The sequence below is a fragment of the Cololabis saira genome, chromosome 11 (genome assembly GCF_033807715.1).
Source record: "Cololabis saira isolate AMF1-May2022 chromosome 11, fColSai1.1, whole genome shotgun sequence".
NCBI classification, from domain to species: Eukaryota; Metazoa; Chordata; class Actinopteri; order Beloniformes; family Belonidae; genus Cololabis; species Cololabis saira.
The window spans coordinates 39237360-39254417 of record NC_084597.1 but is presented as its reverse complement, the minus strand read 5'-3'; the positions used below and the strand labels follow the sequence as shown (position 1 = coordinate 39254417).

General features: G+C 39.4%; 1 protein-coding gene across 1 annotated transcript in view; it reads left to right on the top strand.

Annotated features, from left to right (window-relative positions):
- cacna1bb (calcium channel, voltage-dependent, N type, alpha 1B subunit, b) overlaps positions 1-17058 on the top strand; it is a 248616-nt gene that overhangs the window by 78392 nt on the left and 153166 nt on the right. Inside the window, exons 6-7 of the mRNA XM_061734480.1 lie at positions 12173-12264; positions 12558-12710. Of these exons, the coding sequence (XP_061590464.1) occupies positions 12173-12264; positions 12558-12710 (245 nt within the window). The remainder of the gene's footprint in view (positions 1-12172; positions 12265-12557; positions 12711-17058) is intronic.

The following is a 17058-nucleotide window of genomic DNA, read 5'->3' as shown; positions in this document are numbered from 1 at the left end:
GAATTTAAATTCTTACAAAGTGCCAAATAATTATGTAACATTAGTTATATCACCTGATCCTGGAGCTTTCATGTGTTTAATTGTTTGTTTGTTTATTTATTTAAGTTTCAGCTCATTCATCTGTGGATACAAAGAACGTAGGTAAAAGTATGTTGGTTTATAGCTTTTAAAATCCTGTGTTTAGGGGCATGAATTGGTTAGATGACCTGGTTGAGAGGTGCTGTGAAGTTGATCTGAATTTTTTTTTCATTCAAGTGGAGGTATTCAGCAAGTATTCAGTATTCAGCAGTATTTTTTTGGCACATAACACCATAACTGAAAGCACAGGGAAAATGATAAGTAGCATCTTTCACTCTCCCCTGTCTCATAACAGCCGCTCTTTAACTGGTAATGTGTCACACTGCTGCCAGTGTTTGCATTTTATTTATTTTTATATTGGTTTATATTGGTTTATTTAAGCTGGGCTGGTTCTCTCGATTAAGTGACGTTATTGTAAAATACAAAGAATTACAATGTAGCACAATCCATGCTTGTTTTGAGTGTGACAGAAGATATGAACATGTGGATTTCTATTTGTGTGGGTCCAGAGTAGTTTTATGGGACTTCAACTTTTGGGAGGTTTCTTCATTACCAAAATATTTTGTGAGAACTTTGATAGGACTGAAAGTGTTTGCCTTAAGTTACACAGCCCTTAAAAACTTGCTTGGTGTGGTATGTCAAAGACTGGATATGCTGGGAGGAGATAACATCCTCTTCAAGTTCAAGGCTTTTCTTCCCACTCATTTCTATCATTGCTGTGAATGCAAACGCAGCAAATAGAAACACACCCACAATCTCAGCTGGTTCCCTGTTGATTATGTTGTTGTAGTTTATGTGTCTTCTTCTTTACTTTACTGGCTGTTGGCGAACAGCTAAAGTAGTGCATTATCAGCACCAAGTGGTATGAGATTTTAGTTTCTAGGTCAGTGGATCCTACCAGGGTTGACACTTCTATGGAGACACAGAGGCCGAAAAGGAGGTTACACTTGTAGCCTTCTAGGTTTTATCCCAGAACCCCATTGTTATGACTGTGGTCATATTTTGTACTCTGTCTGCTCTGTGTGTGTGTGTGTCTTGTGGTTTTCTTGTGTTAATTTAATATGCAGATAGGTGTGTGTCACAGCCGTGCGGTCATTGGTGGGAAGGTTCCCTGCCCTGAATGGTGATTGGCTGAAACCGACAACCACCTGATATATAAGGAGCCAAGATGGCTGTATGTTCATTTACTTTTGTGTAAATAAATCACTTCCTTTTATATTGAAACCAAATCTTGTTTGTGGCTACTTGGGACTTGGGGAAGATGGGGCCTTATCATGTTGTGTCCTAGGCACCACTAGACTGGGGCATAACACCATTAATGGAAACCTGCCTAGCAAGCAAACATATTGAAGTCTTGGGAAGCAGCTTTGTAAAGTGTCAACCAGGGTGGTTCCAGTGCAGACTGTACTCAAAATTAAATCTTTAATGTTATCCATACACTGTACACAGGATTTACTGCGTACTGTGTATGGTGTTGGTTGTTTGTATATACTATGCTATCGTAATTATGATTTGGTGTGTAGCATGCTACTGTATTCGTGGTCAGTTTCTGGTTTTGAAAAGTTGCTGAAACGCTTTTGGTATATACAACAACTTAAATATTTGATCAATATGTTTCATGCCTTCAGCATAATATATTTTTTAGAACAAGCAATTAAATAGTACAAGCATGAAACACTAATTGGCTAATATAAGAATTAGCCAATTAGACACATCTGTACAGTTGCAGCCAGCAGTCTACATACTATTTAGAGAAACTGATACAAAGATTATTTTTTCCACCCTGTCTCATGGTAAAGTGGAGTCCTAAACCTTTCTTGTATTATTGAACTATTGCACTTTTAAATTAGTAAAATGTCAGGATATTGAGAGGATCTTTTTGTCACTTTCTTCACAGTCAGAAGTTTTTAAGTTGATAGCAGTTCATTTAGGCTATGTTAACAGATGCTTCTTTATAAATGAACTAAACTCAGCCCGCTTAAGCTAGACCAAAAAGTGAATCAACACAAAAGCTACTCCATTTTTTTTTCTTCCACGTTGTGAGTTCATTGGAAAAAGGACTCTTTTCTGGTCCTCTTCAGATCTGACGAAGCCTCAGTCCTACATACAAACATCCACTAGTACCTATTCGGCGCTACTCATCTCAACTCATCTTGACTCAACTTAGTTTCTTTTCCATTACAATCCAGTACCCGGATCAGAAGTAAGCGGGGTTGGAGCAAAGCTGCTGTGACATATTTGATTGTGTGATACAAAAGAAGAAAAAGAAAACAACACTAAAGATGTAGAACCTGGAGGAGATGATATATATCTGATGGGTCTGTGGGGTGTGTTTGATATCAAGTTAAAAAATGAGAGTGAGAGAAGGTTCAAGCGGTGAGGCTTTTTAATTTTGTTAGTTTGTCTCGGCGCTGCTGAAAAGTCAGCTGGAGCCGTGAGCAGCTATGAAGTGACAGAGCTCCTGGTAGATCTGGTTGTTCCTTATCGCCGTCTAGATCCCTTTTTAATTCTCTCCTTAGCCACCAGGTTTATGAACATCTGCAACTCAGAGTTGGATCACAAAACTTTTGCGCTGCCATTGCTTGTTGAATAGAATGAAGGAGTAACTGCCGTCAGAGCCACTCGTCAAACGATGTCCACATCCTGACTCTGACATCTGATTGGCCAACAACCTGACCAATCTGTGGCGGGTAGTGTGATGACATCAGATACAGTCAGATACAGCCAGATACAGAAAACCATCTAGTCAGCATGGTAGATCTTTTGTGGAAAAGCACCAATGCATACATACATACAACATACATACCCCTTTCAATCCTGCTAAGAATCACAGGGATCAGCTGGAGAGTATATTTCATCCTAATATAATTTCCAGATGCCTGAAGGTCCCATGTTTCTCTGTTCAATCAATGATATAAACAGCACACAGCTATAACAGTACTCAGGAGGAAGACAGTCTCTGTGTCCCAGATTGATGTGTTTTGTTGGATAATGTGTAAATAAACTCCATAAAGAGAGTAAAAGAACTTGTAAAGATGATTATCACCATCCACGGTAAAACAGCTCCTAGCTCCTAAAAGCTCCTAGCGTTGAAGAAAGCCATGACAAGTATCCAAAAATGTTTTCTCTTATTATACTGTCATTTTACCAAAAAGAAAAGAATGGAAAAGAAAAGTACCTACAAGTTTTTTTTTAAGTTTACTCTGAGACATATAAAAAAGACAAAGAGTTCCTGTGCTCTACCATCCACTTTTTCAAGTGATATCTCACCTTTAAAGATTTTGTTACATGGAAACAGTATTATCTAGATATGTTCGTTTTCTTGTGTTTTAAAGTAAGCCTCGTGTTAATAGCCTCCACTGATGGGGTAGTTAAAGGATTTGAGATGTTTTTGTGTACTTTACACAAGTCCCCGATGTTCCGAACATTTGTCCTGGTGATGGTGGTTGTCATTTTACATCTTAGGTAGAACTTATAAAACAAAATTTTAGTAGAACATTTGTGAAGAATAAAACATCTCTCTTTGAGAATATCATCCTCAACTGTCAAATGGAACACAGATCCTGTAGTTAGCTCACCCTTAGATGATCATGATGACACATTTTTCTTAAAAGGTTTAGACTTACAGATGGCGTTGGAGCAAAGGAGAGACCAAGTTCAAGTTCAGAGAGTAGAACAGAAAGGATTTCTACTCTCTGGCCTTAGGATATGTGATAAAAACAGTTGGGTAGATCTCTTCTTCTTCTCATCCACATGAATCAGCTCAATCACCTGGATTAAACGTTTTAATAATATGCCACTTTACTGGATAAGAGTTTGCCATTTGCCATTATTAGAAAAGATTTCTCCATTAGTCATCTCCCATCTCCTTAAAAGAACTCCCCCTGTTTAGAGTAGGGCCCAAGCATTTACAGTGCGAAGGCCTGGCGAAGATTTTTATATTTAATGGTTTGCATTAATGGCCGTGGCCTAATGGCTCAACAGCGCCCCCTAGAAAACTTCGTACCTCAAGCCCCACAATACGGTTTGACGTACATGCACGAAAATCGGTACACACCTGTATCATGTCGCAACTTAAAGAAAAGTCTCTTGGTGCCATGGCCGAAACCAAACAGGAAGTCGGCCATTTTGAATTAATCGTGTAATTTTGGCGCAATTTATGCCATTTCTTCGGCCGCTTCTTCGCCCGAACCTTAACGTGCACCCAGGTGTGTTATACATCAAAATGTGCGTCTCCATCCTGCAACGATGCACATTACTTTTCTCAGTCACAAGCGTTAAAGTGTTGACGATAGATGCTAAAAAGCGCGCCCACCCTTCATCTGATCGGTCCATATTTGATAGTTCCTACTTTCTGACATAACTTTTGAATGGTTTGACATAAAGAGTGGTGGGGTGGTGTCATTGGATTTGGTTTAGAGTTTTTAACCATTGGTGTAAATTGGCTCCGCCCCTTCATCTGATTGGTCGATATTTCATGGCTCCTATAATAGGAGGTATAAAAGTTATGGCAGAAAATAGGAGTCCTATTTTCTGCCATACCTTTTGAATGAATTTGACATAGAGAGTCGTGGATGGTGTCATTTCTGATATGCTTATGATGATAAGTTGAGTTTTATGTGAACAGCAAAGGCACTTTTTATAGTATTATTGACCTAGGAATGTGGGGGGTGGCCATGAGTGCGAGGGACCGTTCATCGCTGCTTGCAGCTTCTGTATTTTGGAGCAGTTTGAACCTGTAGAATGTAGAGCAACGGTTTCTCTGAAATTTAACAACATACTTTAATGACACATTTAATCCAATATGTTTCCTGGTTTGATTTAGTTGCATCCAGAGAGAGGAGGAATTCAGACCTGATTTGAGCTTGCTATGTTAGTCCTTTGCCCTTTGATTATTCTGGATTATTATGATCGGAAGGAAACCTGTGTGTGCATATGTGTGAGCGCATGTTTGGGCATGCATGCAGTGTTAATTTAAAGCCATAGCAACCATGTTTGATGGCGAGCTGCTCTGGCAGCCACGTGGAGTTCATGAGTACCCCCTTCTGTCCTCATGTGCATTGTGGGAAATGCTTGCTCTCCTTGCTGTCACAGCTGTCCACTCACATCTTATAACATCACGGTGATACGACCCATCAGAATCCATGCACGTGCGTGTGTGTGCGCACAGGAACACACACTCACTATTTTTTTTTTTAAATAGGATGTGACACATGTTAGTCTGTTTTGTGATTGGTTGGCTCGTTTTTTTATTAAATGAAATGGTACAAACCCTGTTGCATTTTCAGCCGTAGTTGCTTCTGCTGGATTTACTTTCTACATCATGCGTGTCCCTGCAACGGTAACACGCATTGTTTTGACCAGCTTAAAGGAGCTAACACGCCAGATCCACGACGTTATATCTATGATGATAGATATTAAAAGGGTTGTTAGTGAGCCATAAACCTGTTTAGTTAGACTTTTACCAAATCCATCACAAATGATCTCTCGGGCAGCACAAATGCTTCACATCAACATCTCCCAGTGTTCATTTGTCTGTGTGGGTTGTATCAGTGTTTCTTTAACCCCATTTAGGTTAAAAGTAGCACTTTTAAACTGACTACAACCTATTTCCTACATCATATCATCATGTTTACCAGTGTTAATCCTGAACACTATACAGTGTACAGTAATATACTATACAGTAACTAATACACTTTTCTGGTGTTGAATTCAACGCTGAGTGTTAATTTAACACCAGTGATTTTGCTGTGGATGATAGATAGCTTAAAGTGCAGCAAAGTGAGGATCTCATAAGGTGCACAGTAGATAAGTAACAAGTACCAACAATTTTCAGTAAACTTGTCCACAGGCTTTTTTGTCTAATGGTGAAAGGGATTCGGTTCTTTTATACTGAGAAACATCTACCTTCTGTGAAACCATGTTTCCAGCCATATCCGTCCCCAGTTAGACAGGACGTGTGATTGATCAGAGTTGTGTACGACCAGTGTTGGAGGATGAAATAGCAGCATTTGTCCTGAACAAAAAACAGTCACTTAATCAGACTTTCCACTGCTTCTCTGTTTAAAGGCAAAATTCATTACATTAATTACAAAAAGTCCTTTTTTTAGTGTCAGGCCTTAAATAAACCTTAAAATGTTGATGATCTTTAAATGCCATGAATGTATGTATGACGCCAATATTGATCTAAGGTAGTTGTAGTGAGGATAAAGCAAAGCGGCAGCGTCTGACAGACATGAAAAGATTCACTGGTTGGCTCTGTTTTGATGTCGGGAAGATGAGCGAGCGGAGAGACAGCCGGTGAGGCAGACAGTCTGTGACCAGCTGGAAGTGATCACACACACAGGGAGCAGTTATTCAGTCAGGTTGTCAGCAGCATGTTCTCATGTCTGTCCTCAGTGATTGCCCGTCTCCTTTTACAGAAATGCGTGAAAAACTCTATCACAGCCGCACTTCCCCAGCTGAGCGGGGTCTCAGTAATTAAACTACATCACTCAGCGTTATAAGGAATATGCTATCCTCCATATTGCTTCGTTTTCCTTGTGTTTTTGTTTCTTTTTTCATTTAATTTCCCATCGTTCTGAATCTTAAAAAGAAAAAAAAATAGTTATTGCTGGATTAATGAATGCTGGATGAATGGATTATGAATTGTCTAACGCATTATTAAAAGCTGGAAAGATAGAGGAGAACCATCTCCTTTGAAGAAGAAATGTGGTCAGAAAAACACAATTATAGATGGTGATTGGCGATTAGTTAAACATTTGGTGAAACAATGTTGTAACATTGCAGAAGTTTATCAGAACGATGTCAAAAATGTGTGTGGTGATTAAAGCTAAACAAAATATTTTGGACAGAAGCAAACTTATACACCAGAGAACTATAATTCAAAAGCTTTTTGTTGCATTCAGGTCTTGCACAGTGTCCCGAAATATCCACTCTTTTAAACAGCTGGTGTCTTACTTCTTTGAACAAGGAAGCAGCTTGTTTAACATGTAGTTTGTGCAACAGATTAAACGTGAAACCCCGAAGCTGTCAATTAATAACACAAAAGTAGAATTGACTACCTTATTCACAGCCCATTTCAGCACAAGGACTGAAGAACTGTGCCAAAAGGATTAGATATCAGTCTACCGCAGTGGTCTTGATTCCAGGTCCTCCACAGCCGCTGTCCTGCATGTTTTTGATGTTTCCCTGCTCCAGTAAACCCTGATGCAGATGACTGTGTCACCAACAGAACTGTGCAGACCTGGAGGAAAGATTGGTGATGACCACTAATTAGAATCAGGTGTGTTGATGCAGGGAAACATCAAAAACATGCAGGACAGCAGCTCTGGAGGACCAGGATTTTTTTACTGTTTGGACCAATTGCTGTGTGGTAGATGGAACAGAATGTTACTGTCATACCTCGCCATGAGCTCATTTTTTATTCCCTATTTCTGAGACACTGAGCAGTCAGCATCTACCCACTTAATGACAGGTTCAGATTGAACTAATCACCTGTCACTGTACATTTTTCAACAGCGGTCAGGCTGGTCTCTGGCTACGTGCAGCTTCTCACAGCAACTAAGTCATTACTAATGTATCCACAAGGCCAGCGCCCTAAAGGGAAAGACTGGATAGCGTTTATTTGCATTTAACAAATTTAAGAAAAACATAAGGAAATTAACATATTATTATTAATTGTATTTATATTCTCGTAATGCAGTCATTTGCAGTTTAAAAATGTAAGTAGCTCCATAAGACTAAACAAATGAGTGAAAAGGCTAGACCTCCACTGAGCTGCAGATTCTGCAGACTTGAATGAACGACAGTTGTGTGTACACTTGTCTCTTTTATGCTTGGCCTTCATAAATGAGTTTTAAAACCCCAATTCCTGCTCAAATATGTTCTAAAATTTGAATTTGGTTGTGCAAAAGCACAGCAATGTGGCTGTTTTTGAAGTGATAACATCACCTCCATATTTCCTGTGCCAGCGTCTGGTGCCCACATTATTATGGTGACGGTAAAGGGATATTAAAAGTCATGGCTTTTTTGTTGTTCGATCGTATACACAGTTGTCAGATCATCACTTCACAGTCACAGACTCACAGTCTGCCACACACACACACACACACACACACACACACACACACACACACACACACACACACACACACACACACACACACACACACACGAGTTGTTAGCAAAACAAGCTGAGTTATTGATTGTGGTAATAAAATACATCTTTTTATTTCCTCAGTCTTCTCCTTGAGGTCAGTGATTTTCTCTCAATAGACTTTTCAAGAATGGGTCAAAATGACAAACCATGAGTAAACCGATTTATGCAAAGTGTAGAAATCACAGGTTGACAATAAAAATAATTCAAAAAAGACATCAATAAAAAAAGCCACCGTAGATGTTTCAGTGTTGTGAATTGGAAGCTCTTAATTGCAGAAAGACGTGGTGATTTAAGAGGGGAATCCCATCCTATATAAGAGAGAATTTGCTTAACTTTGGCAGAACAAGCACGGATTTCATTAGCGAGTGATCAGTTGGTTTAGGTGAGCGTCTGCATGAGTTTCTGGTTTGGTATTGGGCAGCTCTCTCTCACTACAGTTGAGGTTGTGAAGCGGGCCACACCCACTGTTTTGCACTGCTCGGGGTGAAGCAGAAAGAGGTGGTTTTAGCCAGTTGCAATTAGCTTGGCATTTGCAGCTGAGTCGACCTCAGCGTCAGCGTGGTTACTGCCCACTTCGGGTTAAGACCACATAGGGTAAAGACCTACGAGTCTGCCGGCGCAAGTCCACTGAGCATAATTACGAGCGTCCAACCCTGTACAACCAAAGTAGTGCAAAATGTGTATCAAAACCATCCCGGCCATATATGGGTACCGACCAAAATGCGCCTACCGTAGGCAGCACAATCCGCAAACCCTGTGTTGCAAACCCCATGGTAGACTCGTCTGCCACATCCTCTGTGACCTTTGGTCTCTGGAACTGTCAGTCCGCAGTTAACAAGACAGAGTTCATCAGTTCATTGTTACATCTCTCAGACATTCAGGTCCTAACCCTGACAGAGACTTGAATCCGCCCAGAAAACACAGCTACACCAGCTGCTCTAGTCGTAGAAAATTCACCTCGCTCTGCTGGACGAGGAGGTGGTACAGGCTTTCTAATGTCCAGAAACATCCATCTGTCCCATTGCTAACTGCTCATCACTTGAATATCACACAATACAAATCTCCAAGCCCTTCACTGCTTACATTCTGGTCATATACCACCCTCCAGGAGACAATATACAGTATATGCGTTAATCTCTGAACTGGACAAGTTCTCTCTGACATTCCTGATGATGGCTCTCCACTAATTGTACTGAACATTCACATCGGCAAAACACAGTCAAATAAGTCAGGCTTTAATCCACTCTTTCAATCTTACACTGGTCCAGACTCATCCAACACACAAAGCTGGTAACATCTAGTAAACTTCTCTTCTCATCAGAATTAGTTAGAAGATTTGTCCAGCTCTTTGCAGGACTCAGCAGTGAGTAAGCTGCATGCACTTATGACAAGATGATTGCATGACTGTGTTTTTTTAGACGTAGCTTTCTTGTATAAAGGGACTGTTGTGTTGGGCGGAAAAAAAAAAGAATATTCTAGCACTGGCATGGCAGCACGTGTGTCCAACTGGACTCTCAGCAGTCTGACCAGCACTTATCTATGCTGTACCCTCCTATGTGATGTCTTGCTTGTGTTGTTCTCTCAGATGTGAGTCGCTTTGGATAAAAGCGTCTGCTAAATGACAGTAGTAGTAGTAGTAATTCTCTCAGTCTTTTGTTGTGCACAACAATATATATATGTAGTGGGTTGCTGTTCATGGTTTAATGTGTTCACAGTGAAAAGACAGCAGTAATGATATGGAGGTATCATTAGTGCTGTTTTTCAAAACAAAAATACTTATCATCTTCTTTCCTGCAGAAGCTTGTTTTTAGAGGAGATCAGTGTTATTAATTCAATTTCCATCATTGGAGATCTAGTGGATGGATGGATGGTCTGATTTGCAGTTCTAATCTTCATTATGTTGAAATAAACATGCATTAAATATAACAAGAAACATGTTTTATATTGCAGCTGCAGACTTTGATTCAGCAGACAGATGATATCATAAAACAGAGGCTTGTCTTATTGGTAACCATGCCAACTGGTGTCCAGGAAGTAATAAGCCATCTTTCTTATTTTGTGTTTTATCTCTATGTACAGTAAGTGAGTACGTTAGTGTATCTGTGTAGTTTTGTGAAGATTTAATTTAAGCCAGTCATAAGACTGTTTCACCTTTTTGGTAAACACTATAGCATCCATACAGACCTTGTGGCTTCTTGAGGGCTCTTCATAACACTTAAATTTGAGACTTCAAATACACACTAGTTGATAAAACACAAAGATAATTTGTTCTCACATTAATACTCATTTCCACTGAGCAAGGTTTCACAAGAGCTTAATCGATCCAGTGGGAAATTAAATCAGAGTTGTTTGCATATTTATTTAAAAGAAAGAATCAATCAAACAAACAAAAAAAGCAACAACTCGTGTTGTATTTTTAACTGAAGTTTTATTTGCTGCAAAAATAATCCAAAAACAGATGGAGGGATCACAGGTCAGTCACGAAAATAAAGGGTAAGAACAAAAAGCATAAGAATACTGGCAAATGTTTATTTGACATTTCTATTCTTGATAAATGCCACGAACAGAGTTTATTCTCTGCACATTTTTTATTTCAGTTACATTGGTCCACAGCAAAAATGGACACATTGTGTTTTACTTTCCCTAGTTTATTTTTTTTATTATTATGAGGCACACCTTAAAAATGCATTTTTAATGCCCAATTCTAAGCAGGTGTGTTTTAATGTGTAACTTTAACTATTTTTTTTAAATCCCTAAACCTAATTAACTGCATGTGAGAAGATTGTTGAAAAGAAACCTTTGGAAAACTTTGATGTAGTTAGGACTTGAACTTGAGGCCTGCTGCTTGACTGTCCACAGTTTAACTCCACCTCCCACCTTTTAATCATTCTTGTGGGAAACATAAATTATGAGATATTTTATGCAATACAAAACACAAGCACGTTATTAATTTTAAAGAGAAACAGAGCCTTCAAGGGGAAGTCACCTTACAACACCCCTTTTGATTATAGTTTTAAGATGATAATGGTAAATGATAATAGTTTGAGCAGGATGTCTATTTTCAATAGAAACCAACATGGCAACAGCTTTGACTTCTCCTCACAGAGCATATACTGTACCTTACATAATGGCAGCAGAATTAAGTATAGCATTAAATTATTAAAAGTCTGTTTCAGCTTGGTTCGATGGCTGAATTGTTATTAATTTTAGCTTCGTCAAATGTAGATAGAGATGCAATTACGCAGCGAGGTCCTGCAAAGAAGGGAAAGTGCAGGAATGTGTCTCCTTTGGATTCTCCATCAAATTAATATAATTACCAGACTGTACTGGCTAACCCCCTATCTCCTCACATCATTTCTCATTTTCATCTTCCACTCTCTCTCTCTCTTTCTTTCTCTCTCCCCCTCTCTCTTTGTCTTCTTAGCCTAGAGCATTTTTTTTCCTTATTTTTTTTAATATGCATTTCAATGAAGCACCTAAGTCTCTCCCTCTGTGTATAGTCTGTATGGATGACTGCCAACTGTGCCACAGAGGCTAGACACACATACGTAACACATGTGCTTGCGTGACCCACACACGAGGACTCGCCACAGCGTCTCACCACTTGTAGTGAAATCAGATAAGGGCAGCATATCATATACTGAGCTACATTTGTGGGCAACTTGAGTGGTGTAGTGACTGAAAAGATGTATTTGTCCTGAAATATTCTTTTTTTCTCTCCTCTTGATTGATTCCTACAAATTTCTGTCTGATCAATTTGACCAGTTCATTCCTTAAGTAACTCAATATTTAAATTAGATTAATTAATTGATGTATTATTCAGTAATAAAATAATATAGTTGTGAGTTGTATACCTTTATTGTGAGAGGCAGAATTTCTTCCCAAAGTGTTGCTGAATAATTGTGAATGAGCATGTTTGTTTGTCACACGCAGAATTCTTGCCACGGTGGGTTCGGACTTTGACCTGAGAACGCTGCGAGCGGTGAGAGTGCTGAGACCCCTGAAACTCGTGTCAGGAATCCCAAGTGAGTTTCTTTTCACAACTTATTACAATTTTTCTACTCATCTCCGCTCTGTATATTAAAGAAAAGACATGACAAACATCAAATATTAGCTTTTCTTTAATTACGGTATTGATGTTTTTGTATATGCATATATATGATATAGTTTGTTTTTATTCCTTGAAATATAGGAATGACCTCATTCTGTTTTAAAGTTACAAGCTTATTTTTTTAAATGTCTAAAAATCAGTCTATAACCTGCACTTGTTAGTTAGAATAAAGGACTCCACTTCCTCTGCTCTCCGCCTGTCTTTCAGGTCTGCAGGTGGTGTTGAAGTCCATAATGAAAGCCATGGTTCCGTTGCTTCAGATTGGTTTGCTGCTTTTCTTTGCCATCGTCATGTTTGCCATTATCGGGGTGGAGTTTTACATGGGAAAATTCCACTACACCTGCTTCAACAACAGCACAGGTGAGAGCAACAACCTGGCTATGGCACGTGTTTGTACAGGAACAAAAAACATGAGCTGAGCTGACACAAGTACAAAAACTCTGTGGTATTCTATTGGTTAGATGATCAAATACAGGATCCTGATTCTTATACTGTAAATGACTCATACGATGTCAGTGTAGGTGTTTTACAAGTAGCTTAACAGTCATACTTACTGTATATCAATGCAGCAATAACGATGATTTCTGATTAATTTTAATTTTAATTTCAGTCTCCAGCTTCTCATTAATATCTTCTGTTGTAACTCAGCAGAGGTCCTTTTATACTTCTTATTCATATTTTACTGCAATCTTTTTTCTCAAAGTTTCACTTCCCCCATCCCAAAGATTTACAATTTATGTTTAAAGAATACGGCTAACAGTTTAAGAAGATATGGGAACTTTATTTCCTATATGAACATTTCAAATCATTTAACCATTTCTGACCCATTTCTAATAAATAGACCATGAATAGACCATAGACAATGTTATGAAAGTGTTTCGGCAAAGAAATGTTTGGTCTAATAACTGCCAAGCTCAATAGTTGTTCAGAGACTTTAAATGTAAGTAGGCTTTAAATGGCTCTTCCTCCACCCATCCATTCTCTCAACCTGCTGAATCTGGTACAGGGTCACGGGGGTCTGCTGGAGCGTATCCAAGCTCATTACAGACACAAGGAAGGGGTTCACGCTGGACAGGTCGCCAGTCCGTTGCAGGGCCACATATATAGATGAACAGCCTTGCATGCTCGTACACCTATAGGCAATTTAGAACCATTAATCAACCTAACATACAAGTTTCTGGACTATGGGAGGAAGCCGGAGAGGCCAGCTTCCTCCCATAGTCCAATTAACTCTTCCTCGCCAATCTAATTTGAATTAAGAACACTCTTTTACTCGTACATACGCATTTTGTACATTAACAATGATGCACAAGATGTGGGCTAATTTCTAGTGCCTTCATCAGGGTGCTATGATGACATTAGGTGAGCAAAACGTAGAGTCATACAGAGGAGTTTTGAGATGATTAAGTGTCTAATTTGATATTCCGTTCAGTTCAGTTCAACTTTATTGTACCCAAAGGTAAATTTGCCTTGCAATAAGGTGGTCTAGGGAGTCCAGCAACGAGAAACCATCAGTACCTTCATACAACATTAACCATAATCACAACATAAAAGGCTAAAACCTTATCTATTTATTTAGGAGGGTTATAGCAGTAGGTATAAAACTATGTTTAAAACGTTTGGTTTAGCATTTTGGTACTCTATATCTGTGTCCTGATTGAAGTAGGTGGAAGTCGCCGTGTAGTGGATGAAAGGTGTCTTTTAAAATAGATCCAGACAGCTTTTGTATCTGTCAGGAAAACAGCATGTCCAGATTCATCTGCTGCTCTCCCGTCATCTTACTAGACCACTTCACTGTTTGGTTCAGACAATTCTTATTTTTAAGAGACAGATTTCCAAACCCAGGGCACCATGCAAAAGGATAAAACTGCTTCAATAAAGTGAACCCTGGGGCATGAGCCATCTTTCTATATCTATTTTCTCTATATACATTTAGGAACCAGAAATGGATGATGGAAGCCATAAACAAAAGCTGTTTCCCTGTATGTGGGTGAAAACAGCAGCAAAATATATATCTAATCAATCAACCATCCATCCATTCATTTTCTACACCTGTTTTTATGCTGTGCAGGGTCACGGGCGTCTGCTGGAGCCTATCCCAGCTCATTACAGGCGAAAGGCAGGGGTACGCCCCAGAGAGGTCGCCAGTCTACCACAGGGTCTGATCAATCAAATCCAGTCAACTATTAAAGTGTTGTTAGTGTACTGCAGCATTATGGCAATTACAGAAAACAGTCAGGCTGCAAGGCTGAAATTATCCTTTGGGTAATCAAGTGATAACGATTATTACAGGGCTTTAGCTCCTCTTTACTATTGTTGGATAGAGACATGACTTGAAGCTCATGGGTTGAGCCTGTTGTAAATTATGTGTATTTGCTTATTATGCATGTTTGTTTCAACCCAGAGAAGCCGTTTTCAGGGATGTTAGTTGCTGTGACAGCCTGCTAATGTACAGTATGCGTGTAATGGCGTTATTTTGGTCGGTGGGAGGCACAGCATGGTTTGAATTAGCAGTGCGGCACTTGCAGCAATGTTCTGTGCTGCTGATGTCTGCACATGTGTGAATCAAATAAACACAGGAACAACTGGGTGATCATTTCCACACAGCTGCACAGGTTGTCAGGTATCTTATATAAGACTTCTGTAACTAATCCTGCAGTTGTACGTGCACATTTACCTGTATGTGTGTATCCATGTAGCTCACTGAAGACTGCAGGAATGGCAGCATGAATAACTGATACTCATTTTAACTATTAATCATGACTGAATTGTAATTTTGGTGAATGATACTTTGAATAGTGCCAGAGAAGAGAAGAAGGCATGGGTCAGAGTGGGGGTCCAAGTCAATGTAAGCACAACAATTAACCTAAATTCATTTTTAGGGCCCGAGCACTTACAGTGCGAAGGCCCTATTGTATCTGTAGGAATTCTTTCTTTCTTTCTTTCTTTCTTTCTTTCTTTCTTTCTTTCTTTCTTTCTTTCTTTCTTTCTTTCTTTCTTTCTTTCTTTCTTTCTTTCTTTCTTTCTTTCTTTCTTTCTTTCTTTCTTTCTTTCTTTCTTTCTTTCTTTCTTTCTTTCTTTCTTTCTTTCTTTCTTTCTTTCTTTCTTTCTTTTCCTTCTGACGAAATGAGGGCCTTTTTGCCCCCCTAAACATGCCCCAAAAGTCACCAAATTTTGCACGCAGGCCAGGCCTGGTGAAATATTTGATATTTCATGGTTTGCATTAATGGGCTCAACAGCGCCCCCTAGAAAACTTTGTGCCTCAAGCCCCAAAATACGGTTTGACGTACATGCACGAAAATCGGTACACAGTTGTATCATGTTGCAACTTAAAGAAAAGTCTCTTGGCGCCATGGCCGAAACGAACAGGAAGTCGGCCATTTTGAATTAATCGTGTAATTTTGGCGCAATTTATGCCATTCCTTCGGCAGTTAATATGGCCCGAACCGTAATGTGCACCCAGGTGTGTTATACATCAAAATGTGCGTCTCCATCCTGCGCCAACGCGCATTACTTTTCTCAGTCAAAAGCGTTACCGTGGGCGACGATAGACGCCAAAAAGCGCGCTCCCCCTTCATCTGATTGGTCCATATTTGATAGTCCCTACTTTCTGCCATAACTTTTGAATGGTGTGATATAAAGACTCGTGGGTGGTGTCATCTGACTCGGTTTTGAGTCCTTGAACATAATTGGTGCAAATTAGCCACGCCCCTTCATCTGATTGGTCGATATCTTATAGTTCCTACTTTCTGACATAACTTTTGAACGGGTTGTGATAAAGACAAGTGGGTGGTGTCGTCGGACTTGGTATTGAGTACTTGACCTTCATTGGCATGAATTAGCCCCGCCCCTTCTTCTGATTGGTCGATATTTGATAGATCCTATTTTCTGCCATAACTTTTAAATGGTATGACATACAGAGTCGTGGGTGATGTCATCAGACTTGGTTTTGACTCCTTCACCTTCGCTCCTTCACCAAAATGGATAATAGTTGTAAACTTTGGGCTGTTTTATCCATATATGTCAATAACTAAGCACTGTTGTCACGTTATATTATCCTGTGTTGTTGAGTGTATGGTTTTAGATTGTATGAGGAGGCACTCACTGTGAACCAAATTTACCCAAGGGTACAATAAATAAATCTATCCATCTATCCATCTATCCATCTATCCATCTATCCATCCATCCATCCATCCATCCATCCATCCATCCATCCATCCATCCATCCATCCATCCATCCATCCATCCATCCATCCATCCATACTATGATTTCAGAAAAATCCAGATGAAGTGCTTGATTAGATGGTTGAGATCAAATCAGTTAGCTCCCACTTTAATGGCTATAGGTTTTATGTAAAAATCAATGCAGTGTTTAAAACAGAGGATTTCTGTAGCAGGGCCAAGTTTCCTGCAGAACAGAAATGAATTAAATTGAAATGACCTGAACGTTCAGTTTGGAGCTCAGCTCCATTGAACATGAAATGTTACAGTTTAGTAGCATGCATAACCTCATCTTTGTTTTTCTTTTTCCTTTTTTTTCTTTCTCTTTCATATGAAAGATGAAAGAGAAAAAGTGTATAACCTAATCTAAGTACAGCTCACACTGGTCGACAGAGCAGTTGGCCCATGTGCTCCGTTTGGAGTATAATACATAAAGCTTTTGTGTGTCTTGTATTCAGTAGATGTTGCTTTAGCCGAGAATCAACAC